Below are 27,628 nucleotides of genomic sequence, written 5' to 3' on the forward strand. Positions count from 1 at the left end.
AAATTACTACCCTTCTAGAAACTGTCTTACATCTTCCTGTTTTTCCACGTGTATTATTCTCGCTGTATGTGACAACACGAAGGTTGGATAAATTATTGTTTTGAGGATTTCCATCAATATGATCAATAACAAGACCGTCATTGATCACTCCGAAGAAACATTCATACGTAAATCTATGACAGAAATAATGTTTCTTTCCAACTGTAAATCTAAGATAACCAACATTATTAATACAACCAACTTGTTTCTTCAACTTGCAGTGTCTGATGATACCATTAATATTTGATTCATAGTTTGTTATGACAGGATGTGGGACAAATATATTTTGCTCCATTATAATAATATTATATGTTTAAATCATTGTTTGTCTGAAATCTTGATATATAATCCCTCACGGATTTTATAGCGTTTTCACCGCTATTATTTTTTTTGTCATAATATCTTTTAAGTTCTCTGAACCGTTTCCCGCCGCACTTTCCACATAATTCTGTCTTTCCACATACTCCAATACCACACCGTAGACATGGTATTGGTCCTAGACTTCCTCATCGTATGTTTTGTGAGTGCATCCAACAAAATTCCTTTCTACAGGATTTGTTGCATCGATTTACTGAGCCGATCATCAACCATCTACATTGGGACATTGTATATATATATATAATTTTCTTTATTTAAATATTTGTTTTAATTATATGAACGAGTTTGAGAGATTATCCCAAACTAGGCCTGTTAAGTATAAATTCAACCTTGACAGATTATCTTCTGACTTGCCAGTACGAGATCTGGTTGATCCGAAAAATAAAAGTTTGATCTCGAAAATTCATGACGCTAAGAAAGAATTTTATACGGATGGTGCATCTCATACATGGTCAACGTTCAAGATTATACGCACTGACTCCGTCAAGGACGCCACAATGAACGACAAGCGAGCAGCAACTATCATTAACTACATCGCTGAATACGAGGGCAATCAAAAATATTTCTTCAGAGTAAAATTTATTGTATTAACAGAAACAGGTAGTTGGATTATCCGTGACAAATATGATCCTGTCCTTAATAATAATAAAACTATCATATTAAGTAAAAATTCCAGACCGGGTCTATTGACTGGTATTGATAAACCGTATTATGAGCGAGCGTATCCTGTAACAGCAGTTATTTATGGAATTTATGAGATAAATAAAAAACCCAACGTTGATAAACTAGCGCTGATGAAATTATCATCCTTGACCTTGTCAAGGCTAAATTGTGTGGCTGAACGAGTAATAGAACACTTTACAAACGCGATGCGTGGAAATGGATTAACTGATTTAAGGCGTGAAAAAATAAACTCGTGGGCTGATTCAGTTAGGGATACCGGTGCTACAATAAAAGATGTTGCTGAGTTAGGAAAAATATTAAAATTTCCAATAACCGTAGCAACAATAACAGGAGAAGTACTGTACCAGTCGAAATATAAATCGAAAGGAGCTCCAATAAATATTATCGATCATAACGCGCACGCATGGACTAACGCAGTAACAATATTTCCACGTGATCGAACTGTTAGATTTTACTCCCCAGATAATTCTGGGGCAGATAATTCTGTGGCAGATAGTATGTTTGATTTTATCAACGAAATAAGTAAAACCGATCCTGTATCGGTATGGTTATTCAAAAGTAATGAGGAGGGTGAATTTGATCAGTTTGTCAAACCGAACGGTGAAATATATCGCACAGAATCCCTCCATGACGAGATGAAAAATCTTGCGACGTTTTTACAGTGCAAGCACGCGGAAAATACTGACAAATTACTAACTAATTGTTTTACCGTTCCATCTGTTGCGGCTCATTTCGCCAGAGAACGAAATTCATGGAAACCAACACGATTTGATTTACTCGAGGACGTACGCGCAAGTTGCGTCGAATATGGACATGGCGGATTATGGAATACCAAATACAGTTACAATGATGTTATTTCGGTTGATATGGTTTCATGTTATCCGGGAAGTTTTCTAGGATACGGAGATTGTTCTACGTACTTTGAAAGATTTGGTCACCCTACAAACGAGATGACGCGAGTGGCAATTAATGGACCATTACCTGATTTTGATCTGACTGGATTCGCCTGTATTGAGTCGTTCGAGTTTAACGAAAATCTTCACAAGATTTGTTATGTTTGGTTTGGCAGACATTTTTGTGAAAAACGTTGGGCACCTATAGTTTTGTTGCGATATATGCTAGATTGTGCGATACTGACATCGTTGGTGGTCAGTGAGGCAATTATATCATATCATGCACAGACCAAAGTTTGGTTGCCCATGTCAGATTCTGAAGTTATCAGCGAGTTTAAGGATGATATTCCTAATAAACTCAAAACCGCAAAAGATCTCGGTAGAAAAATTATAGGTAAATTTACTCAAGGTGGTGCATATGAGTATAAAAGACATCACGCACGATTAATTTTAGATGATGCCGAGTACGATTTTATAATCGCTGATACAACGGCGAAAAATACATTTGTAAATCGAGAGAGTGTCTATTTATCCGACGGAACAAAATTAGGTACGATCGTTAGTTACATAAATGATGTATCCCCGCAATATACTCATCTAAGATCTTCCATGTTGGCTTATGTTTCTATAAATTTATTATCGATGATTAATAGATTTCCTGAGACCGCAGTCAGAGTCGCAACAGATTCGTTTTATATTTCAAGTAAATATTTAGAACCTGTTATGAAATTTACAAGTAATGATGAACGATGGGGTTCGTGGAGAATAAAAAAGGAACTATTACACAATTACACAGAATCAGCAGATGTTCCAGTGAGAGATGTTTATCGTGAGGGTAATAAAATATCAGAAATGTCGAAGGCACCATCGTTGAGTGATCCAATAACCAGATATAAGACAGTATATCTCAATGGACCTGGTGGATGCGGCAAAACGACTCGAGCGATTAATGTTTTTAGAAATTCAGATATAATCGTGCTGACACCCACACATAGACTTGCACGTGAGATGAAACAGCGGCAAGTACAATCGTGCACGTATCATAGTTTCTTCCGATGGCGCGGGGATACATGGACTTCTGAACGGATGGGGGAAAAATATATACCTAAAATAATTATTTGGGATGAGATATGCACGGTCTCATTGGATACATTAAAAATGTTTCTTGATTGGTTGTTGACGAAAAATACCGCCATAATAATGTGTGGCGATCATGGTCAACCTCCGCCTTTTGTTGGACCATCTCCACATGATTGGTTAAAAAATTTCGTTGATTATTACGAAGAAATAGATGATGATCATAGAGCTCTTGATGCAAATTTGAAAGAGTTTAAAAAATTAATCAGATTACAATCAAACAAAATTCAGTGTGAAATATTACGTGGAGTGATCTCAGAGACATCAATGAGTGATTTTTTGAACTCATGGAGACCCACCGATTTGATCGTAGCAAGTAGAAAAATAATCAGAGACGCTTTACAACAACAGTTATTTCAGCTACATAAAGAACAATATTCAGAACTACACGTACCGTTGTGTTATAGACCATCAGATACACGAAAACAGAATATTAATGTTGATATTCCAGGACCCTTGACAGAGTCAAGGAAACAGAATCTCGTATTAAATGATATTGTCGCCGTTGATATCAGTGTGGTCGAAGATGCATTACGCGCTGACAAATCTCCATGGGTGTTAGGATACGCTATGACGATCCACTCGTCACAGGGATTAACTATTTCTGATACACGAGTCTGGATTGTAGACGATCGAATCGAGTGGTCAAATTTAGTTTATTTAGCGGTATCGAGGGTCAGAAATATATCTCAATTACGTAGAATCATAATTCCTGAAATCGTTGATAAATTTAACATCATCGATGATGATATAATAAGAAAAAAATTAATCGGATACAAACAATCTGACAAAAAAAATAAACGCGACTTTGATCTTGATGTTGAATTTATTATTGAGTTAAAACAGCAGCAGAACAATCATTGCATCAGTTGTAATTGTATAATGTTATGGCGGTATTCGAGTAATGATTCAAGACAATTTACCGTAGATAGAAAAGATAATAGTCGCGGTCATACACGAGAAAATACCATGTTAACCTGTCTTGAGTGTAATCGACGTAGAGGCGCTAGCGCCTTGGGTGCTGGCACTAGTGCTAGTTAAGTGATCGAAATCACCGGAGTGATCGCGGCGGTAGTTGTGTATCCGCGGGAATTATTTGTAGTTGTTCACGTGTAAATCCACGTTGAGGAGCAGCAGAATCTAATCTGTAGATTGCAGGTCTGGAAACGCCTACATTTCTTCCAGTGGATCTTGTCACGGTAGATATTTTGTGTGTGGTAACACTCCAAATAGGATCAGTTGCTCTCGCGCTACCACCTTCAAGTTCACCAGGCTCATATAAATATCTGACTGTGACATCACCTAATATTTTTTGTTTTCCAGCATCTTTCCGTTGGGTTGGTATATTTTTTTTTGTGACCGCGCTAATGGGTTTCATGTTGGTTGTTCGTGTGATTTCATTATTTAATGCAGCTATCACGATTGGTAATCTTGCAACCCATTCACGAGATCTCTTATCCTGAATAAATTCCCTCGCGTATTGATATCCAAATAACCGTTCAGCAAGTGTTCGATTAAATCGCTCAACAATTGCTTGATCACGGTGAATTGCAGTATGACCTCGTCGTATTTTGGTATTATGTTGTTTCATCAGCGATGATACTGGACCAAGAAATTCCTTACCAGGATCAACCTGTAGTAGCTGTGGCCATCGCAGACCACCTTGTGGTCCGAGTCCTCGTTGATAAATTCGTTCAAACGAATCAGCTACTTCAGATGATGTTTTCGCCGATAGCGGTTCTGCATCTTTATATCTACTTGCAACATCAACTACAGTTAACACGTATTTGTACGTTTTTCCACGTACAGTATCATGCGGTAAAAACAGAATATCAGCTTGATGAACTTCATTAGGAACACTGACATCGAAATATGAGTACTGAATTTGTTTAGGACGTGGTAGATAAATTTGCCATATTGCTTGTTTAGATAACCACGTTTTAGCAGTAGAATGTTTAACCGATGCTGCATCAGCGAGTTTACCAATTGCTGCTTTGCCTTTCCAGTATCCTCTCAGTGAATAATAAATTGATTCCATTATTAATTACCAGCCCCAATCGCTAATTTACCTTTCATCGAGGATCTTACTAACCAATTAGCTAATGATTCTCTAATATTTTTATTTTTTATAGAATTTAATGAATGAATTAATTTTACATCTTGTAGATTTTTACTTTTATAAGCTACATCATGAGCATGACAAGCTCGATCAATAGCATTTATTGGTTCCTCGCCTGGTTTTGGTTGATCTTGATTATCGAGCCTGATATCAAGTCGAGTACCAGGACCGCAATAATTATATCCTGGTAGATGTTTTTCCCCGCTGTATTTAGCCCATGGAGCACCTGGAAACTTTGACATCAAATTAGCAATATCACCACCGCGCTTATTAGGTAAAAACGAAAATTTCTTTCTACAGCATACAGAACATTTTCCACCGTACGCTATTTTTTTATTTTTTGTTGTAACTGTAGCTAAATCAATAGTTGGAGTTTTAACTTTACAGCGTAAACAATATAAATTCATGTTATAATATATATGGATATAATTGATTTCTCAGCAACTCGGCAGCGAGAGCCAGTTAAGCATCATCCTGCGCTACCGAACTCCATCAGAATGATTATCATAGGACCATCTGGATCGGGTAAGACGCAATTATTACTTAATCTGATAATGAGATGGTTGAAATGGGATAAGTTGTATTTAGTAGCACCATCCGTTGATGATCAACGATGTTATGATGTACTTAAAGATTTCAATGAAAACGCGCGATTACTGGATGAGGATAATGATGTTATAGAGTTTATAACCGATATTGATGAAGCACCATCCGTAGATTCCATAGACGGATTTATTAATAATTTAGTTGTATACGACGATGTGATGCTAGATAAACAATCAAATCCAGCCAGAATATTTTCCCGAGGGAGACATAAAAATACAGACGTGATCTATGTTACTCAACGATATACACAAATTCCAAAGGTGATCAGAGACAACTGCAACATTTTAGTTGTGTTTAATGGCGTAGACACACACACGTTGCGAAATATTCATCAAACCTGGTGTGGTGGTGACATGGATATAATTAAATTCAAAAATTTCTTCTCACGAGCGCAAGCTACCCCGCATGGATTTATAACAATAAATTTACATGATCCAAGAACAAGATATCGTGTGGGTATTGATAAAATATTTGGGTAACAGTGGTGATGATAAAATTAAATTGAATTAAACAGATATCATTAATATAATGAACAACTGTGCGTGGCTGCGTCAAGGAACAACAGATAAATGCAACAAAAGGTGCCGTGGAGAATATTGCAAGAAACATAATTATCTTATAAAGAAAAATCCTCATGCTGGTCCACGAAGATGTGTTGGATGTAACAACGGCGTTAGAGGATTATATCAGATTTGTAAAAATTGCGGTGGAGATCGATACAGAAGTTTGATGATATATTATAAACACAGAAAGAACATAAATCCCAAAATAGAAAAACCACCATCAGAACTTGAATATTACTTGAAACATAGAACAAATAAAGATGAAACAAATAAAGATGAAACAGATGAAGATTCCCATGATTCAGATGATGATTCCCAATATTGATAGCAGCAGAGAGGGGCGTCTACGGTTCTGTTTGGGACAAACAATAATCGTAGACGTGGTAATTGACCTCTATGAGTGGTCACTATTTTTTTTGGTAAAACACAAGGGTGACCATTCCCCTAAGTGGTCTGTTCACCCTCTCTGCTGCTTCAGTAGAAGGAATAAAATAATGCTTAATTATAATATATGGAATTATAATATATGGAAGGGCTTCTGTGCCTTCAGTCTACCATAAGTGGTTTTTTAATGATTGAAACAGTTCATAGATTTGCTGTGGCAAAAGTTAATGAGTAATTCACTAGCTGGGGTTGTGTTGCTGCCAAATATAGTTATATGTACATATGGCTATAAACTTGCCCTGGCCTTATGTATTCAATCAGCTTTTGACACAACTGTTGCTTTTGAAGCCCAGATTTTGTCTGCAGCTCTCATATATGTCACATTGAGCTTCTGTTAACAGTGTTGCTGGTCAGTCAACCTGTCTGTATGTATTTTAACTATCTGACACTCAGTGAAAGCTTCATTTAACATTATGTAAAGCTATAAGTCAATATACAGTTTAGTTCATGCCTTACAAATTTGTTTTTGATACAGTAACCTATTGACAGTGCAACATGGAACCATAATAAAGAGGATTTTAAACCTTTTTTTATAGCAGTATGAAAGCTTAGTATTTCTATCATAATTGTCATTTTCAGAACATTATCCTAATGGTTTGTCAGTACTGTAGCATTTATCATACTCAGATTATAGCTTTGTAATTACTTGATCTCGGGTGATTTTGATGATCTACAGGTTTTGATGTTATCTTATAGAGCCATGGGAATGATAAGCTTGTACATGTAGTAGATGATTTTGCTGGGTGAACACTCAAGAATCAGTGTTTGTTATTTCCACCAGTTTTATCAGGTTCTTGTAAGACTTGAAAATCATCAGAATGGTGGGGGGGGGGGCAGAATTTCAACCTTTGACAGGAAGCAGTTCTTTCTATGGCCTGTGAATAATCTGACAGCTATGTTTTTGTTTGATTTCAATTATAGTCACATTTATGCAGGTCATATATGCACATTTACTAATGTTAAATATAAATTGTTGTTTTAAAATTTAATACTAATTTTGTTTGATCAGAGTCTTTTTAATCGTGATTATTGAATGATTTGCACCTTAACTGTTATCAAGAAACTTCCTGATGAAAAATATTGATTGCTATGTACTTGTACAATGGTGTCCAGGTACTAAACTGGGTCAAGAAAAGAGCATGTCAGGTCTGATTGTCACAAGAAAGGGCTGTATGAATTTCTTTATCAACATGCCTAGCTTTCTTTGTGATGTCAGTGCACAACATTCAATCCAGATTGTACTGGATCACACTTATAGCATGCTCTCGTCCAAAAATGTCCAGGTACTTTAACATTGATTTTGTCATTTGTACTTCTTGTTGCATGTAAATAATGACCTTCGAAAGGAATATGGATGTATGAGGATCCAAATAAAGTAAATAATTGCCCTTTTAAGGTATGTAGAATCAAATTTTGAAAAATGACACCCAATAGTGAAATGATCAATGTTGAATGCATACATGACTCGTATGCCTATTACTATAAACAATTTTGATGAGAAACTGACTATTTGACAGAGTTATGACCTATTGTTTACTTAATATATTTTTTTGGTGTATTGATTTTTATTGGTGGGGCAGATGTTTTATTGGCAAAGAACCATATCTGCCATATTCCCCAGCAGTGATGGGTTGGTTTTTTTGGGACTAAAAATGTATATTTGTGAGTTCCCAAAGGGAGTCTGTGCACTTGACTATAAAATGTGATTTTGTCGATTTGACAATAAATGCATATAGAAAATGTTTGGGAATTCAAATCTGAAAAATAAACTTACCTGGTTTTTGTTCAAAGCGTTAATACACTTACAAAGAATGAAATATTTGGTAGACTCAGCATTGTCAGATATCACCACCATACAGATATACATATACAGACACTCACATAATCACATTCACACTGACATTAAATAAAACCATACATGAAGATTCTGTCTTTCAATTCCATTGGATGGCAAAAATATGCTTAAAATTTGATGCAGTCTTTCCTGCTGTCAATAATTTAATATTAGCATTGTCAGAATTGCATCTGATTCAGTTTGACCATGAGTTATGTTTAGAAAAATGAAGATATATCACATTTGGGACTGACCATTTTATTGGGGGTAAAGAAGAGAACATAATATTTTAAGTCTAATGGGGTCTTTACATGTATTACAACAGTAATAAAAACCTCAGAGATCTGTCCATTTCAGGTGTTAATGCTTTATCATCAACTGTGCAAACACGAGCCTATGCTTAATGGTTTTTATTTCAATCAATCTATTTCATGACTAAAGTCATCCTGCAATATATTGGTCATTAATTGTTAGTGTTTTAACAAGGTTAAGATAACGAATTGAGAATACATAGAACAAATCTGAATGTTCAGTTCAATATTTCAAATGTGCTAGATACAGATGGTGCTTCTATTTTGACAGACTTCACATACTTCAGAATGACTAATGTAGTATGTGCAATAAATTATTCTCCCCCCCCCCATCCTGATGTACTTAACAAAGTAAAATTCCATAAACCTTGAGTTTTTTAATTTATTCTCTATCGCTTTGCTGATAGCTTATTACATCCTGAATTGCACTCTTCAAAAATGAATTACTCTGGAACACTATTCTGAAAACTAAAATAATCATGTCTTACATTTTATATATGGAGTAAAATCTGACTTTTAAAGAAAAACGTTGCTGATCACAAACTTTTTTAAAGTTGGCTTCAACTTTCTTGTTCATTGCAGTGATGTGTGATAGCATCCGTTATTTGTCAAGTCTCTTTGATGTACTTAACTAGACAAATTGGGTTGTAATACTTTGTGTACATTACCTATGTGAATTGGCAAAATGGACTCTCCCATAACAGAATTTGATTCGACACATCACATTGCAGGCCTAGCTATTCTTACCAGTCAAGTAATATCTGAAAGGCGCTTGTTTATCTCAGACAAGCTTACCTTTTAATTGCCTTTATATCAAACCTATGCTCAGAGGAGAGGTCTAGCTGAGCTTTGAGCATGACTATTTACTGTTCATACAAACTGATTACAGGCATAATTATGGCGTGATTGTCAAGAAATATTTTTCTTTTGTTGTTGTTGAACAAACTTTGTAGCTAATATTCCTGAAAATTGTGTTTTTTTAAAACATGACTGTGCAAGGGGATTTGGGAGTCCAAAATCATGTTTTTCATGTGACACAGTGTGTTATAGCAGATATGCAGCAACACAGGTAGGTTATTTTCTGCTGGACCAATTTGAATAAGTGTGAGGAAAAAACACTTAGCAAACCAGGCTGATCCAGTGGTACAGCCAGTCTTTTCTTCACTGCTGAGCCTGCAGGCAGATGATGATTTATTGAACACTAAAGCATTCACGTTTTTAACTCTACTGGGAATAGATGATAGAGCTTATGGGATGGCTTGTTGTCCATCAGTCCATTAAGACAGTTTTGTTGTTAGTAATTCACCTCAAGTACTAGGAGGATTACAAGGGAGCTTTACACACACATTCATCCAAAAGTCATGTTGGTCTTAAATGAAAAAATGGTGTTGCTTGCAAGTCTTTTTATCATACTCTTCCTTGATATGAGGTCATATCAGCTTGGGGTTTATAATAAAAGGCTTCATATAAAGCCTAGTTGGACTTAAATAGAAATGGTGGTGGCAGCTATCTTGAAAAATCATGTTATTTACACTTCTCCTGGTTAGATCGTAATATAAGGATGATATTTTTATGGAATGACTTTTTGTCATATCTGCTTAGTTCAAAATGAAAATGCATGCTATCAGCCTGACATCCATTTTATCCACACAATGGCTATCTTGAAAATCTTATTTTTGCTACCCCTTCTGGATGGGGTTTTTGCTTAAAGACTCTTGTGTTGTCTTGTTTTGTCCTAAATGAAAATGATTCAGATCTGACTTCCAGTATAGTCACCACGTCAGCCAAATTGTAACTACACCTCCTGAATGGAAAGACATATCAGCATTTTCACCAGAAGACTTACAATGTCTAGTTATTCCTAAATGAAAATGGTGTTTGTCTAACCTCAGATATGGCTGCCATGCATTCTAGAAATTCTTGTTATTGCTACATTTGGACAGAAGTTAATATTGAAATGGGGTTTTCATCAGAAGAAATCTTATGGACTCGAGTTGGTCTAAACGAAAATTACGGCAATCATTTATCCAATATGGCCACGATGACAACCTTGTTTAAAACCTTGTTATTGCTACTCTCCCAGAATGGATTGTCTTTTCAACATTGATTTTTTACCAAACGACTTACGCTGTCTGGTTGGTCCTAAATGATAATGCCGCCAATCTTGCATCCAGTATTTCTGCTATGGTTGACATCTTAATAATCACAGTATCAGAGATGGTTTCAGCACTCATCTGCTGAAAAGAAGAAATGGTCATGGATTCTCTCCACCAATATAATTTCCTATGAAAATTCATGAAGGAAGATCTTGAGGAAAACTGATAATAAGGAAAAATTTTGACTATATGTTTCAGAGTTTTTGTCCTTAATTGACTTGGTTAGTGGCTCTTTCTTGTTACCATTATACACTGGATGTTTAAGAGCTATAAACAAGCATTAATACTGGAAAGGATGTTGGGAACAACTCGTAGTTTTACTGTTGGCTTCTACCTCACTTAGGTGTAAGGCCAAGTGAACTTATGGTATTGTCCTGCTTTGGGGTCTATTTTCAGGATGTATTATTGTGGGATTCATGCTAATTTCTAAACAGTTGTGCTGAAAAATCAAAAGAGTGCATGAAAAGCAAGTATAGTTTTAAGTACTACCATATATACTCGCATATAAGCAAAATAATTTAGGAAAAAATAAAGGCCTGGAAGATGGGGGGCTCGGCTTATCTGCGGGCCAATGTCTAAACTTGAAAATTTTTAGGTATTTTTGTTGACTACTGTAATGGCTGTAAATTGGGACACAAAGTAATAATTTTGTCTGTGTTCTAAGACATGGGCATGTAAAAAAAACATTAACTTTCATTGACCCGACAATTATTAAACTGTTTCACAGTACTATGATTGATTTTGTTATTATTTTGCATGTGCATGTTTTCTGATTTCTCCAACACGAAGTTAATTAAAGGTAAATAGAGACTTCATAATGCGCGGGCCAGTTGAGTTTACCAGGGAGACCATACTGAACTATAATGAACAGTACTTACACAGTGCAAAGCGTGCATAGCATCACTTAAATCCTTACTTATTCCCAAACATATTAAATGCAGATTTTGCTTTATTCGTTGTTTCGACCAAATTGCATTGTTCCAGCTAACATTTTAGCTAGTCCTTAATAGCCATTTCATTTACGTTGAATCTCGCGCTCACGAATTACTAATTTTTAATGATAGAAGTGGTCCTACAAATTGAGGTAATATTTTTTAAAAGGTATTCATGTTTAATTGTACAAGGCACGTAACCATCATAATTTACATGTTCACAAAGAGTGGTAATAATAAAGGCTAAAATTCTCATATAGTTCAACTAAGATCATCATCAATCAATTTTAGTTTTGTGTTTTAGCTGAACAAACATCATAACTTTCCACACAATGGAAAGCTTGATGTTTCGGCATCTCCTATGTTGATAGTCAGTGAATTTCTTAAGTTCTGTGACAGAAATTCAGGCCAGTTAATCATTAAAACCCTGAAACTGGCTTGTGATAACAGGGAATTTTGACTGATAACTATACAAGTACATTGATGTTTAGTTGCCTTTTTTTCCTTAATATCAGCATGATTACCATAGTTTTGTAAAATGTGGGCAAAGGCATACCAAAATAGCCAGCCTCATGGTACCATACTTGTGGCAACTGTTTTCCCCTCTTTGTATATCCAACCATATTTCCTTATTGTAAACTCGTAAAGCATTTAGTAATGATTTTTATAAAACATGCATTCTGAATTAGTTTTTTGAAGACACATTTGCTGCATGGTATGTATTTTCATTCCTTCTTTTATAATTTTAACGATGGTAATTATCATTGGTATATATGGTATAAAAATGCCAGGTGTTCACTTGTTTAAGTTTCTTTCATGGGAATGGCGCTATAGGATATGAAGTTACAACATTCGTAGTGATCATTCTTGGGATTGAAATTAGTTGTGGATGATTTTATTGTTGTGGTTTACCTTTTTGTTTTGTTTTATTTTTTATTTTTGTATTATTGTAGAGGTAAAAGAAAATCATTAATTTACATGAATAATGTTTAAACTTAACATTCTATTTAGGGAAGAAGCAAATTCTTTATAGAAAAGTAATTATTTCATCACAACAATAATTCACAGGTGATACAACAGAACATGTGGGACTTTTCTTGTTTAGAAGAAATGAAAATTGAAGACATAATGTAATAATCGGGAGTTCTCAGCAAAAATTGAAAGATATTATGTAATCGGGAGGTAGGCGTGGAGCGACCCCCAAAATCTGGAGTTTTTTTTTCCTCCGGCATGAAAGTTGACAGGTATAGTGTATGGTCGCTTACATCAAAGCAAACTACAACTCAGCTTTTATGGTATTAGCATTGAACCATATTGTTTTTGCTCGTTGTGTTGTCATACTGGGATTACATTTTAATGAGTTAGGTATTTACAATTTCAAAGCAAAGTAAAAATGTAATTACCGGTGCACTGATATATAATTTCCAATGCAATAATGCATAAACAAACAATAATCAAGTCAAAAGTGTGAGGTAGTGTTGCAGTAACCTGCGAATGCTAAATTCTTGTCATCGTTCAATCAAATTATACACAAATCTAAATTAGGCAGAAACAATAAGAAAACAGAAAGTTAAATAAATTACTTTTCAAACAAGTTTATACCATTTCTTTTTAATAATCATGCATGCTAACCTCAAGATAAGTATAGATGTAAGTTTAAAAAAATATAACTTTGCCTAAAAAATTGCATTTAGAACTTACCTTGTGCATCCTAATATGTCTCAGAGTTGTAGGTCAGCTTATACATGGGTCATGCACTTTTTAGTGTTTATACCTTTCAGTTTGGGGGGTCGGCTTATATGCAAACGGGCTTATACGTAAGTATATATGGTAGTTAATATTTCTTCATTAAATCTATCCTGTATTCAGAAAATTCCCCCTTTTCCCAGATGAAGGAGAAATTTTACCATTCACCTCTCTGCTTAATTATCAACTCTATAATATACCCTGCTGTGTCTGTCATTTATCAGTCTGCAGTTGTCTGGCAACAATTTCTTGTTACCACTCTGGTGTCCATAAATCTTTGGAGTTCAGGTTTACATCATCAGAATCTAGATGAGTTTGATAATGAATGAGACCCATGCATATTGACATGGTGGTTTTGGTGATTAACCTTGTTATAACTCTGCATCTGTCAACAATTTCTTGTTACCACCCTGGAGTCTATATTTCTGATCCAATTTTGATAAAACTTCAAACATATGCTTATATTGTTAAAGTTGGGAATGAGTTCAAAAATGAGCAAGATCCACACATACTTAGGTGATCATGCAAAAGAACTTGTTAGCACATGGAGGCTGCACTTTTGATCCAATTTTGATTAACTTGGAATATGTGCTTTATCTTTATAACCTCAGGAAAGTTTGATGAACAAAATCTATGCATACTAATTAGGTTTTCTTGGATTTGATTAACTGAACTTGTTATCCTTCAGGAAGTCATATTTCTGATTTGATTTTGATCAGACTTGAAATATGGATATACATCATCAAGATTTTGGATGGGTTAAGTAATGAGCGAGATCCATGCATATTAATAAAGTAATCTTGCTCTTGATTGATTGACCCTGCTGCAGCAGTGGAGACCAAAACAACAGTTTGTATTTAAAGCAAGGTAAGTTACCTGTGACAAGATCTATGAAGAATCACAGTTTTTGGGTTGTGAAGAAAGTTCTTCCTATTTGAAATCATTTTTAAAACTTTTTAAAAAAATAATCATATAATACAAAGTTCATAATTTCAGTAGAACGAATCACAAAATTAGCAAATAATATATCTTAGGGATTAAATTTAATAATTTGTCGTTTAGAGCTAAAGATTATGTATACAATAAAAATTTACCATAAAAATTAAAAAGATAAAATTTAAGCATATACAACATATTATATATAATCTTTGTGAATGAATTTTCTGTGAAGTGTTTGAAACCAGACAGGTAATGTTTGTGCATTTCTGATGTGCACCAATAACCTCATTACACAACAAAACTTGAAAACAACTAAACACTGCTAAGTGGTACATGTCTTGCTATATTAACTTGTTAACCCCTGGAGGTTTTTGTCATTTTCGCCTGAAATATGAGTAGGAAACACATTTTGTGGGCTATTTCTGAATACATCCTAATACATCGACTTCCAAGTGATTTTCCATTAACCTAATGCCTAGTTGTGTTACAAACAATGTTTTTCATTGGCTATTTTGCTTGCACATGAGCAGAAGAGTAAAAGTTGGAGTTCTTTTCTTCTTTTTTTGCTTAACGAACCCATCATTTTTGTATCGAGACCACTATTTATTCCAAATGCCCATCTTATCCTACTTTTTGCAAAGGTTCATCTGTCTGTGTGCAGTTCAGATGATTCTGCCTCAGATCTGAGACCAAAGAGTCTAACATCAGGACACAAAATCGGATCCCGACCACAGGCGAATTTTGGGTGGAAAAAATCAGGTTGAAAAAAGAGAGGTTTTTCCCGCTGTATTTTGTAGTGCAACTAGAACTTCCAGAATATTTGGTATCATTGTAGAGCTACATCTGTCTACCTTTCTATAATACCACCCACTTTAGTGTATTTTACATGACCTTAATGCTACAGAGCTCGGCAATAGGCTACTACATCCTGCCATGTAAACACAATGCCAGGGGTTAATGAGTTAAGATACCTACAATATTTGTTGTTATCAAGTATATGCATTATTTTGTGTTATTTCATATATTATATGTTGTTAGCCTTGGACTAAAAGTAGGTCATGAAACTATGGTATACATTCATTAAATGGATAGGGAAAATGATTTTTAAAAAATCATATTCCAACCAACCAATCCAATTTTTGCATGAGATAAGAAACACTCATATTTTTTTAGGCCTGATAGTGTTGCAGCTAAGTGCCAGAAACTTTTACTTCCACTGTACTGTTTCACTGCGTAAATGAATTTGTTTTTACAACCTTACAGTTGTAAGTTGTGCAGGTTAGCAATATCAGGTTTGTCTCAGGGTGGTATTTTCAAAAAAGATATTATTCTAAAGCGACCTCCATTGCAATGTCACTGCTAGCAATTTGTGACAAATAGATTTGTTAATTGTTTCATTCAAGCTTTTCAGCACGCAAGTGCTGTAAGTTCATGAACATTTATGTGCATACTTTTTCTTGATTTTTTTAAAAATTGTTTTCCCAAGTAAGGAGGCAAAGTGGCTCATTGTGCCAGATTCAATCCAAAGGTCATGGGTTTGAATCTTACCATGATCAGCTGAGGTCAGTTGTGTGTTTCTAAACAATGCACTTTATACCATTGTCTTGGCACTAAATAGATATCGATGGGCTGATGTGTTGTTAAATTAAAAGGAATTACTATTTACATTTTTGTTGATATTAAATATTTTTGGATCCAGACAAAATTCCTATTTTTGTAACCAATGAATAGTTTTTTCTGGATTTTTAAATTTCATGGTATACAGCAGGCATGTATTTGTTCTGATTTGTTTGTAACAATTTTCTCAGCCATATATCTGGGGGAAAAAGATGAAATATGCAGTCTTTGTTTAATGTATGATTTCTATTACCATATTTCTTTTTCAGGCTGCTGACATTATTCATAGGAGCATCCAGTCTGTAACAAATTCCATCCATAATATTGTATTACAAAGTACTAGAGAAACATTCAGAAATAAGTGCTTTTGCCAACTACAGGTTAGTGCAAAATATTGAAATTTTTCATATCTTCCATAATATTTCCAAAATGTTGTCATCACATAGAATTACTCACTTAATATAGGTTTGTAGTGAATTATTCGTGCTTGTTATTGCCATCCATCTTTATTCTACAAATTTGGTTGGAATTCAGTTTGTCTCAGAAATTTTTGCGCTATAGTTTAATAACAGGGTGACTTGATGTAGCAAGAGAAAGTGAATGAATAACCTTGAAACCATTTTCTGTAACAGTTGTTAAAAACTTAAGTAGTATGACACTGAGGTACAAAAGCTCTTTATACAGCAAGGCCATCATATACAGTTGTTGTTGTCACTAGTGACAGTTTTTTCCTTCTTTCTGATACAGGTGACAAACATATGAGTTTGGTGGAAAGATACTTTACAACCTTCATCAGGTTTCCAGTGAATTTGATTAATTTAGGGATATTATGGATCATGTTTTAGAACAGTTGAAGTGAAATAGTTACTCTAGTCTATTTTTGCTTCATTATAATGGGACAGTGATGTTAATTTTGCCTGGCCATTGACTCTGTGCTACTTCCATTGTTCTTCCATGAAACACATTACCTGATCACATTAAGACTGAGAATAAACTTACTATCTCCTGAATCAAACCCTTCTGAAAAGACAAAACAATGACTTTCCATCTATATACATAGGTATATGGAGTCATTCTTACAAATTACCACCCCATAGCCCACTTGGTGGCCAGCTGTATAATGGATGTTTAATAGTTTTAAGTTTTTGTTTAAATGGCAAACAGTGTCCCATAATATCTTCTGAACCCATAACATTTTTTTCTGACCATCCAGATTCAGATGTTTGTTTACACCATGTATTAAACTTGTTGCATTTTTGTGTTAACTTTACGTATTTTTTAAGTTCTACTGATCATAGAGCAATAGAGCTTTTGGGATGGCCTGTTGTCCTTTGTCAGAATAATACATTGAAAAGAGATCAGCTATAGAAACTAAAAACAGTACTGACTCATAACTCACTGAAATAAAATGAATCCATTTCAAACTGTTTTCAGCAACATTTTCTGACAGTGCACTTGCATCAAAATTTTCATGTGGATAAGATGAAAACTTAATATGTGGCAATCTTTGGTACAGCAGATCATTTTAAGGAAGCTTTGATTTAAAAAATGCAAAGAAAAGTGACTGTTTGGTGTTTGTGGTTGATGAATCATTTAAAGAAAGGCTAAGCTTAAGCAGATAGATATTCATATCCAATGGTGGAAATCTAACAAAGTTGCAACAAAATATTTGGATCCCAGTTGCTTAGGTATGAGCTGCAGATGACACATTGAGTCACTTTGAAAGTGGAGTAGTTGAAAGTAACTTAACACACAGAAATTTGTCCCAAGAAGTATTGATGGATGTTTTCCTTGAAATAGTGCAAGATTACAAAAGAGTACTATACAGTAATCTTGAATATAGATATACTGCACGTTATGTGTGAAACATTTAAGACCAGTGCAGTTTAAATATTAGGTATGAGATATATCTTGTTGATGTAAGAAAGAAAAAGAAAACATGGCAGAAGTTAAAAAACAATAAAACCATTCATATAAAATTGGGACTGGAAAAGTTTCATAAGAGGCTTAAATCTGATAAAGATGATTTAGTATCTAAAGCTGACAGCTTCACTGAAAAGGGGGTGGGGGGCAACTAACATTTGCCATTTAGTCAAACTGTAATAGAAAAGGATGTAAAGAAACTGCCCAGGAATTAAATAACCCTGGAAGAAAAATTTAATATGGTAGTATTCCTGAAGACATAAAAATGTAGAGATTGGATATAGCTTGGAAGAGAGAAAATATTGATTTGACAAAAACAGTGATTTGACAAAGTGTACATGCAACAGGAAAATTTAAAAACAGTAACTTTTGTTGACAATGGGATTGTTGTTTAAATGTTGATGTTTGTATTTAAAGAATTGAACTTGTCACACTCTACTTTATAATTTGGAAAACAGAGTCATCACATAAATAGTCAAAGATGTTAGAGAATTGAACTGTAAATTAATAAAGTAGCTAAGTTAATTTAAACAGTCCGTTGAAAACCAACTATAACAAGGCCCTGAAAAGAGTATGGTCCTTAATTTTTTTTAAACCTTGATACCAAGATGTAGGTGGACCTAAAGGAAAATGATGCTGCATTGAACTTAGTTGTCACAGCAGCTAGCATGACAATCTGATTTTCTACTTCTCAATGGATGGTCATATCAACAGGGATATTTCACTAAAACACGTTGCATTATATCTATTTGGTCCCTAATGAATATGGTACAAACCTAACCTCCAATATGACCACCATGCTGGTGATCTTGAAAATCTTGTTATCTCTATTCGTCCTTGATGGTCAATAATATTGATATGGGGTTTTGTATATTAGACTTTTATGGTATCTGGTTGTTCCTACATCAGAATGGTGCTAATCTTAACATTCATTATTGTAACCATCATGACAGTCTTGTAATTGCTGAAAAGAATTAAATGGGGTATTTTCACCAAAGGCGTCTTTTGATGTCTTGTTGGTCCTATATGAAAATGTGTCAGTATATCCACCATAGCAGCCATCTTGAATCTTGCTTTCACTTCATCTAAACTGGAAAATCATATTGACATGGGGTTTTCACCAGAAGACTTTTTATGGTGTTTAGTTGGTCCTAAATGAAACTGATATAGCCATCATGGTGGTGACCTTGAAAATCATGTTATCTCAGCTCAGAAATATAGTCATGTGGTTTTGACGAATAGACCATCTTATGATGTTTGGTTGGTCCTAAATCAGAAAGGTGCCGATCTTACATCCATTATGGTAGCCATTTGGAAAATCTTGTTATTGCTACTGTTGCTGATGGTCACAATAGCATGGGGTTTTCACCTGAAGACTCATGATATCTAGTTGGTCCAGCTTTTATAATGAAAATGGTGCCAATTACACATCTGATATTGCCACTACAGTCTTATGTTGGAATAATGGAAATCTTTTTCTATTAATAGAGCAATAGTTTTCTCAAAGGTCTCTTTTTTTGTGTGAAGGAAATATTTATATCACTCAGATCAGAGGTTGATCTATTCCAGTTCTTGTATTACTGAAATTCTTGACACTGCAGTTTATTTATTCAAGGACATTCTCATTATTGGTGCACCAATTTTGTGCATATATCTGAATTCAGAATTGGTTGCTGGTATCATGGGGTAATCAAGCAATGGCTCCCCATCCCCTGCGAAGTAGCATCAGTGGCTATGTGGTCATTTAAGCTGCCATGAAAGTGGACCCACCGAAAATGATGTTTTTTTCTCAGATTGGCCATCTATACAAGTGATGGGTAAGTTTGCTTCAAGGTTATCATCCCACCTTTTCACAGGTGAAGTGGAGGACATGGGAGAAGATTTCCCCTCTTCTTCACAGTCCACTTAGCATTAGGCCTCCTCCATGCCTTCCATGCCTATGTTTGGACCTGGTGCCATTAAGACCAGGCACAAGGGGTTTTAATCTGATTTTGATGGCTTATGTAATCATAATGTCCTCTACCAGTTGTTTTATGCCATCCTGGGTGCCAACCCATCTTAGCAGGTCCATCTTGGGGTATGCTGATTAGAGATTGTTATTGTTGTACTGTCGTACAACTGTCCAGTTGATGTATTATTATATGCTGGCTGTTTATGGTTCAGCTGGCCATCCTAACTCTGTAACTGCTGCATGCATTGCCAACTGTGCTTATGGTGTCAGCTGGCCATGTCACCTCTACCAGAGCTGTCTGGCCCACATTACATCTTGGATACAGTCAGTTGGGCTTTACTGGCATATTCATTCAGTAGGTTCCACTCCACTCATCAAGGAGATGCAGTGTCTTCCCTGTCATTTGATATGATGAACCCTAAGATGGACGAGGTATAGTACAAAGATAATCATTCCAGTTTAGAATGTCACAAGTTTAATTTACCATCACACTTCACTCTGCCATGGTATGGGTAGAGGTTAGCTTTAGGGTGGCAGTTGAGGAAGTTTATAATATATTGGCTCCATGTCATTGGCCCCCTCCAGCAGCAATGAATAGGGCATATAATGTTTAAGTCTCTGTGGATGCCAGTGTGGAGTAGAAGTACCCATCATTTTGTATTCTTCCTCAGTCATTGACAATTTTTTTGATATCCTGTACTTATCTGACAGAATCAAGGCCCTACTAATGACAAGACCGTATTTTCAGTAAGTTAGCTAATGGCAACTCAAAATGTCACATACCACATAGAGGTGAAGAGCATAGATAAATATATTTCTGGAATAAATATACCTTAACTACCTGATGGACATTCGTTTAATGCAGCATTTGAACTGTTAAGGAACATAACTTTGTGTTGGGTCTAACATCCCTGTACATTTTTCACTTAACTAAAAAAAGCAGGAAGTAAGCATATTTAAGATTCAAGGCAAGAAATTGGTGCACATGTAATATGATGGCTAACACCCTTACAGCTTCCTGTAATTTGGATCTGTTGAGAAGAAGTGCCCTTTTCTTCATTAAATCTGGTTTCTCCCTTCTGGTTTGGGGCTGTATTGAGGAAGTTTGGAAGCACAGGAGCCACCACTTAAACCCTCCTTGCTAGTTTCCTCCTCTGTTTGAAAATACCAAGCAAGAGACAACCATTGACAGCAGTCCTTTCATGGTGAGGAAAATTTTAGGTGACAGGAGATGCGTAATTTTCACAGGCAGGAGCAGAGAAAACCTTATTGTGCTTATAGAATGACTTGCCATCCCTCCCACCCACTGGGGACCCTACTGTGGGTGCCAGACTCATTCTCTTTTGACAAAATTGGATCAGCCTCATCATGAAGAATGACTGGGTGATCCAAGTTGTTTTGATTGGGTGATCCAGATTGTTTTTAGAGGGACTGCAGAATTCATTCAAATCTCCACTCATGTTGTCATCCCCTTTCATGATGGATGCCAAGAGATATCCAATGAGGCCAGACATTGTGCAGAAGTAGATAGAGCTTATTCGTATAAATTGGGTAGTGGAAATGGCTTGGAATTCCCCAAGCTTTTTTCCAGACTCTTTTTGGTTGCTAAATTCAAGGGGAAACTGAGGCTAGCCATGGACCTATGCTGGCTCAGTCAATGTAATGACACCTTCTAGAGCTCAGAGTGGAGATTAAAAAGTCAGTATGACTGTCACTGCAATGCAATGATTATGCAATCAGCCTTGTTCTCACGACATTGTATTTCCATGTCTCCATACTTCTAATATCCTGAAAGTGCCATTACTTCTGCTATCATGAATCAGTGTATCTTGCACCTTTCTAGTTGTCTTGTATCTCAGCCTTTTCCACCTTTACCAAGAAGCTGGACCGCATGATTTCCCACTTCAGAGCAGCTTCCTCCACAACCACTTCACTTTTTGACCATTCTCTCCAAGAACTCAATAAACTTGATATCATATTGATGTCATCATCTTATGATGATCACATCATTTCAAGCTGTGCAGTAAGGGTTCATTTTACAGATGTGGGCATCTTTGTGGACCAAATATTGTCATATTTCAGACAAGCATGAGACTTCTTGCCAACAAAATATAGGAATTTACAGTATTTATTTTCATGGTTGAAAGTACTTCCATTGAGCTTCCAAATATATATCTACAATGGGTGTAGCTGCACAGTATTTTCCTACAGTCTTTTTCACGGTGACAGGCCTCCCAGCCATCCCCATTTTCATATAAATCCCTTTCAAAATCCCAATATTTTCTCAGAAATCCCTCAATTATTCCTGTATTTTTGTAGAAAAAGCATAGGCCAATTTGTCTTACAAAAATCTTGCTTTTTTATTCAGAAAAATAATAAAAAGGTCACAATTTCTCATGATGACTACACTCAATATACTAAAGAAAATAAGGAACGGTTATGGATTTTGTGTATTTAAATTGCTATTTCAGTGCATTTTCTTATTAATATAGGCTAATTGCTGTGTTAATCTCCTTTCAAAAGTGGTATTAAATTGCTGATATTAGCATAAGTTATCCCTATATTTTTATGTTGTCCTTTATTTTTCTATGTATTTGTGAGACCAAGTGCCATGTAAAATTCATTTAAATTTTTGAAACATGGCTTTGGAGCCTGCAGTAGATGAAACATGCAGGATATTTCCTCTGAAAATGTTTAATGTTTTATATCTTCTTGAATGTTTTGGTGTAGGTGAGCAGTTCCACAGAACTTAAGCAGAAACTTGAGGAAAAGTTAACAGCAATATCAAAAGCCAGACACAACATGGGAGGAATGCCTTTTGTCAACAAGTCATGGTCAGATGCATCAAATCAGGTTGATTAAGACATTGTAATTATAGTATTATCAGTATTTTGCATTTTGTAAAATGTGATATTATCTGTGCACGTTAAAAATAATAATTCATTTCTTAGTATTGTTATGTCAGTCTTGAGAGAGTATTTTTTAACGAAAATCAAAGATGAAATTCATACATGGATAAAGGCCATGTTACATGCATGTATGCATTTTTGTTTATCTTATTTTTATAGAATTTCTGTCTGCATAAAGATTCAAGTCTCTGAGATGTCTAAATCTATTGTCACTTGTACTAAAATTAAAACATTTCATGCTGTCATTTTACAGAACAAATAAAATATATTATCTCTGTTTCCTCTAAAAGATGGAGTCAGCTGCATCCAGAATTTCAAATATAGCCCCAAGGGAAGATATTGAAGCGCTCAGTCAGGTGATGGAAGAGAATAATTTCAATCAAGTAGATGATGCACAGTTTTATGACTGTTCACAAGTGGAGACTGAGACAAATGGACATCATAGTGGATATGTCGTAGACAATGATTTTGATCATATTTTATGGGAATCAGAAGATGAAATAAAAGAGACACAATGTAGTCTCAGTCATGAATGCCACTTGCCATTCGGATATAGCCTGTCTCTGGGAAATTCTGAGGGAACACGTGACCTGTCTCCAGTACTAAGTCTTACAGATGAAAATAAATGCTATAGTTTTGGACATGTGAACCTCCATAAAGACAGAGTGGACTTGAGATACAGTACAGGATTGAATAAGATAAATGTTGACACAAATGCTTGCAAACCTGAAACTGGAATTGACAAGAAGATTGTCTCTGCTAGCACTGCAGTCAGTCAAATAGGACCTGTCATTTCTACACCTAGCAAACACTTTCAGGAGGTAAATGTCTGATATAAATCATGTTAAGCCGTAACAGTTTGCATGTTCTGATAGGGTTTCAGATACTTTAAGTTGGTCTGATATTGCAGCTTAAATCTTAACATTCTTTTGATGAAATATTAGGGTTAATTTGGACATGTTTTAATTTGATCAGAATTGTCACTTTCTATTCCCTGCATCCTTACAGTATATACATATGTTCGGTCTTTAATTCTTGCTCATTTTAAAAGTAATTTTCCTAATATTCCATATTTTCTGCACTTATACAGGATTTTTGGCTAAGTATTTTAAATTTGAATCCTACTACAAGCCGAAATTTATTTAAACAATAGAAACTGATATCAAAGTTATACAAGATCTAAAACTGGGTAAATTACATGTTTTAAGCTCTGTTTGTTTTCTTTTCTTTGCAATACATCAGTCTCTAATTTCAGAATGAGGATTTTATGCAAATTACTGAGGACATGACGATATTTAACCAAGATGAATCTGACATTAAATCTCCATGTCGTGAAGAATATTATAGTAAATGTGAGGTAAAGAGTTACATAAATGTCAATGACATTATGACTGAATTATGTTAAAATATCACACATGACATGATTTATCATCAAATGGAACAACATTTATCACAGGAGAACCCTGCATAACAAAGTCAGAATAGCCCCATTGTTATCACATCCATTCTGACTATCCATCCATCAATTGAGGTGTCCAGCTGCCAGCAGTTTGGATTCCACAAAATAACTTAACTGAAATTATTGTGATTTCAGCCAAATTTAGTATGCAGCATTGTATAAATGAAACCTCAGACAAGTTTGATTTTCTCTTATTACTATTATTTAAAGGAGTTGTGGTCCCTGATTGCCATTCCATTTTGGTTTCTGCAACATAATTTTACTTAAGATTATTGGGTTTCAGCCAAATGTCATTTGCAACTTTATGTTGATCAGACTTGGAATGAATTTGATTTCTGATATTTCATATCATGATTTACACGAGTAATGGTCTTTCATTGCCTATCATCCAAACTCTAGTTTTAGCATCACAACTTTACCAGTTTTCAATGAATTTTACCTAAATTTGGCATACACCTTAATACTCAAGAGACCTTATAAAGAGTTTGATATCCAGGATTTCATGGCATAATGTTATGGAATTATTGCACCTGTTTGCCTATGTTCCCCATCATAGTTTCAACAAAATAATTTAACCAAGGATTGTTGGATTTCTTCTTCATATACATTACCTGATCATAATACATTAGGATGACATCCATTGCCTTTGCTAGTCCAACCCTTTCCAAGATAAAAAAAGGCATTTGCCATTCTTTTGGCAAGATCCAAAAAACAGAAGTGCTAAAAGGTTGTACTGCTTGCCCAGATATTAGTAAGACTTGAGTGATCTCCCCATGGATAGTGATTGGTGTCGTATCCCATCAGCTGTGATTTTTTACTTCCACTTTTGCTTGGAAAGCATGTTAATTTGTGTTGCTCCATCAGTTGAGTGATTATATGGAGTTTTCTTCCCTCCGGTAAGTAAACACTAGCTGTTCTTCTGTCAATTTCTCATTCTGTGTTAATTATGGATGATTAATTTGCATATCAGTGGTGTAACTTAATCATATCGAAGCACCAACTTAATTGCACGCCCTATGGTTTATAATGCTCTAATACTCCTTATTTACATGTGTTAACAAAATGGGCAGGGTTAAATGCACCATGATCTGCTGTAGGGGTGCAAGCAGTTCATCTTGGCTGAAAACCTGTATAAATTGCATTGCATGCTGTTCAGGCCAGTATGCATTGTGTGTTTAGAAATGAATAGGCATATCACTGTCACTGTCATACAGCTAACATGGGTGAATGAGAGAGTTGTGTCACACAATCAATGACTGCCTTTACCTTTAAGTTGTCTTTATGACAATTATCTTTATAAACTGCCAATGGTAATAGTATTCAGTTAGTATTAAACACCATCAGTCTTGACACCAACACTGTCTCTATTGACAGTTGCCTTTTTCATCATGCAGGGCTCGAATTTAACAAATTTCTTTGTAGCCAGAAGGACTAGTATATTGAGAAATTTACTAGTCCTGCCAAATCTTTACTAGTCCTGTTCACAAAACAATGTCACACAGCTTTCATGTATGTTTACTGATTCAGTTTTAAAGTTCGAACAACTCCCAACAAAACTGGATGTTTTCTGTTTTTGCGAATTGCATACACCAGTTACACCACATAACATTCCTTTCCTTGTCATAATTCAGCCATTCCCAGTCTCTTGTCCATTTTTTCTGAAACTTAAGACTTAACTTCAGCATATGCTCTGCATGATCAAAGCAGCGGCTATTGTAAACACTGCTATAAAATATTAGCATCAGAAGATAGTGTTAGTTTCAGTTTGAAAAAGGTGTGTTCCCATCAAGTGAAACCATCTGACACTTGGTACGCTGTATTTAACAGCTCCAATTACGGTATCATAAGTCGTAAGTTTGGTAATTGTTCCAAATTAATTGAACCTCAATGTATTGTTGAAATTAATAATAAGGTGGAAAATTCTCAAATCTTAGATGCCCATGCTCAGAGATTTTCATTCCTAACAAATGTATGGCATTCTGCTTGGATATATCAACATGCATTTGTTCATTCTTGTAAGGGAAAAATAAAAAAACTATTCTTATCATCATAGAAAAAGTAGTTGTATGGAAACGATGTGTCAATAACGTAATCATAATAAATTGATCTAATTCTTATAATTATTTCGATGGAAATGTAAAATATGTAGTTTCCTGTTTGTGACTGTTGGAGCATCTGGGTAGCGAGCAAAAAAAAAGAAAAAAAGAACCTTAAACAAAAAAAACGTGCAAACTAATTTCTTTGAATAGTTTTTGCCATGTTCTTTTGTGTGGTATACTGCTTTGTAGTTTGTTACTGTGGTCAAGTGAATAAAATGTGATACCACGTCATGTTTTCATTTAATTCTTTATCAGATTAATTAGGATCAGTTACCAAACTTCTGTTGTTTATGACGGGACCATAATTTGCGCTGTTAAGTGAAATGCACAAATTCGGATGGATTCTTGTTATAGAAACGCACCTTTCCGAGGCAGAAATTGACTTCATCTTCTCATGCTAATATTTTATGACTGTTTACAATGGCCACTGCTTTGATTCTGCAGAACATCTGCTAAGTCAAGTCTTTATGAGGGAATGGCATAAACAAATGCTGACTATTGATAACCGAAACTTACTAGCCTATCAGACTATTGACATTATGAGAGTTACTAGTTCGACGGGAAATCTGCTAGCCTCCGGCTAGCGGACTACAGTTAATTTTGAACCCTGTTATGCCACAGGGCATAAGGCTTGCCAATTCCAAAAATAAATTGCAAACCTGGCCATAATGAGGTTCTCACATAGCACCAAGCCCACTGTCACCCTAATCACCACAGACAGAACAGATTTTCTTGGCATTACCTACTGGGCTTGTACCAACATAGTAAATGGTCCATCTTTACCTGTGTTATATACACCATCAACACAGACACTTCATGGTACTGTCTTACAGTATAGTCAGGACTGAGCTTTGGTATTGGACATAATCTGGCTTCACAATACACCAGC

The 27,628-nt window shown here is 35.3% G+C and overlaps 1 protein-coding gene and 1 long non-coding RNA gene across 2 annotated transcripts in view; one reads left to right on the forward strand and one right to left on the reverse strand.

The window, feature by feature from the left end:
- Nucleotides 1-11,269, reverse strand: part of LOC149805523 (uncharacterized) — a 29,873-nt gene extending 18,604 nt beyond the window's left edge. Inside the window, exon 1 of the long non-coding RNA XR_016419685.1 lies at nt 11,136-11,269. This is a non-coding gene — a long non-coding RNA (uncharacterized LOC149805523). The remainder of the gene's footprint in view (nt 1-11,135) is intronic.
- Nucleotides 1-27,628, forward strand: part of LOC149805522 (uncharacterized) — a 48,723-nt gene that overhangs the window by 19,116 nt on the left and 1,979 nt on the right. Inside the window, exons 5-8 of the mRNA XM_089950132.1 lie at nt 16,668-16,778; nt 23,003-23,125; nt 23,472-24,002; nt 24,437-24,538. Of these exons, the coding sequence (XP_089806258.1) occupies nt 16,668-16,778; nt 23,003-23,125; nt 23,472-24,002; nt 24,437-24,538 (867 nt within the window). The remainder of the gene's footprint in view (nt 1-16,667; nt 16,779-23,002; nt 23,126-23,471; nt 24,003-24,436; nt 24,539-27,628) is intronic.

This window comes from Sinohyriopsis cumingii, chromosome 2 (genome assembly GCF_028554795.1).
Source record: "Sinohyriopsis cumingii isolate HCF-2022 chromosome 2, ASM2855479v2, whole genome shotgun sequence".
Classification (NCBI taxonomy): domain Eukaryota; kingdom Metazoa; phylum Mollusca; class Bivalvia; order Unionida; family Unionidae; genus Sinohyriopsis; species Sinohyriopsis cumingii.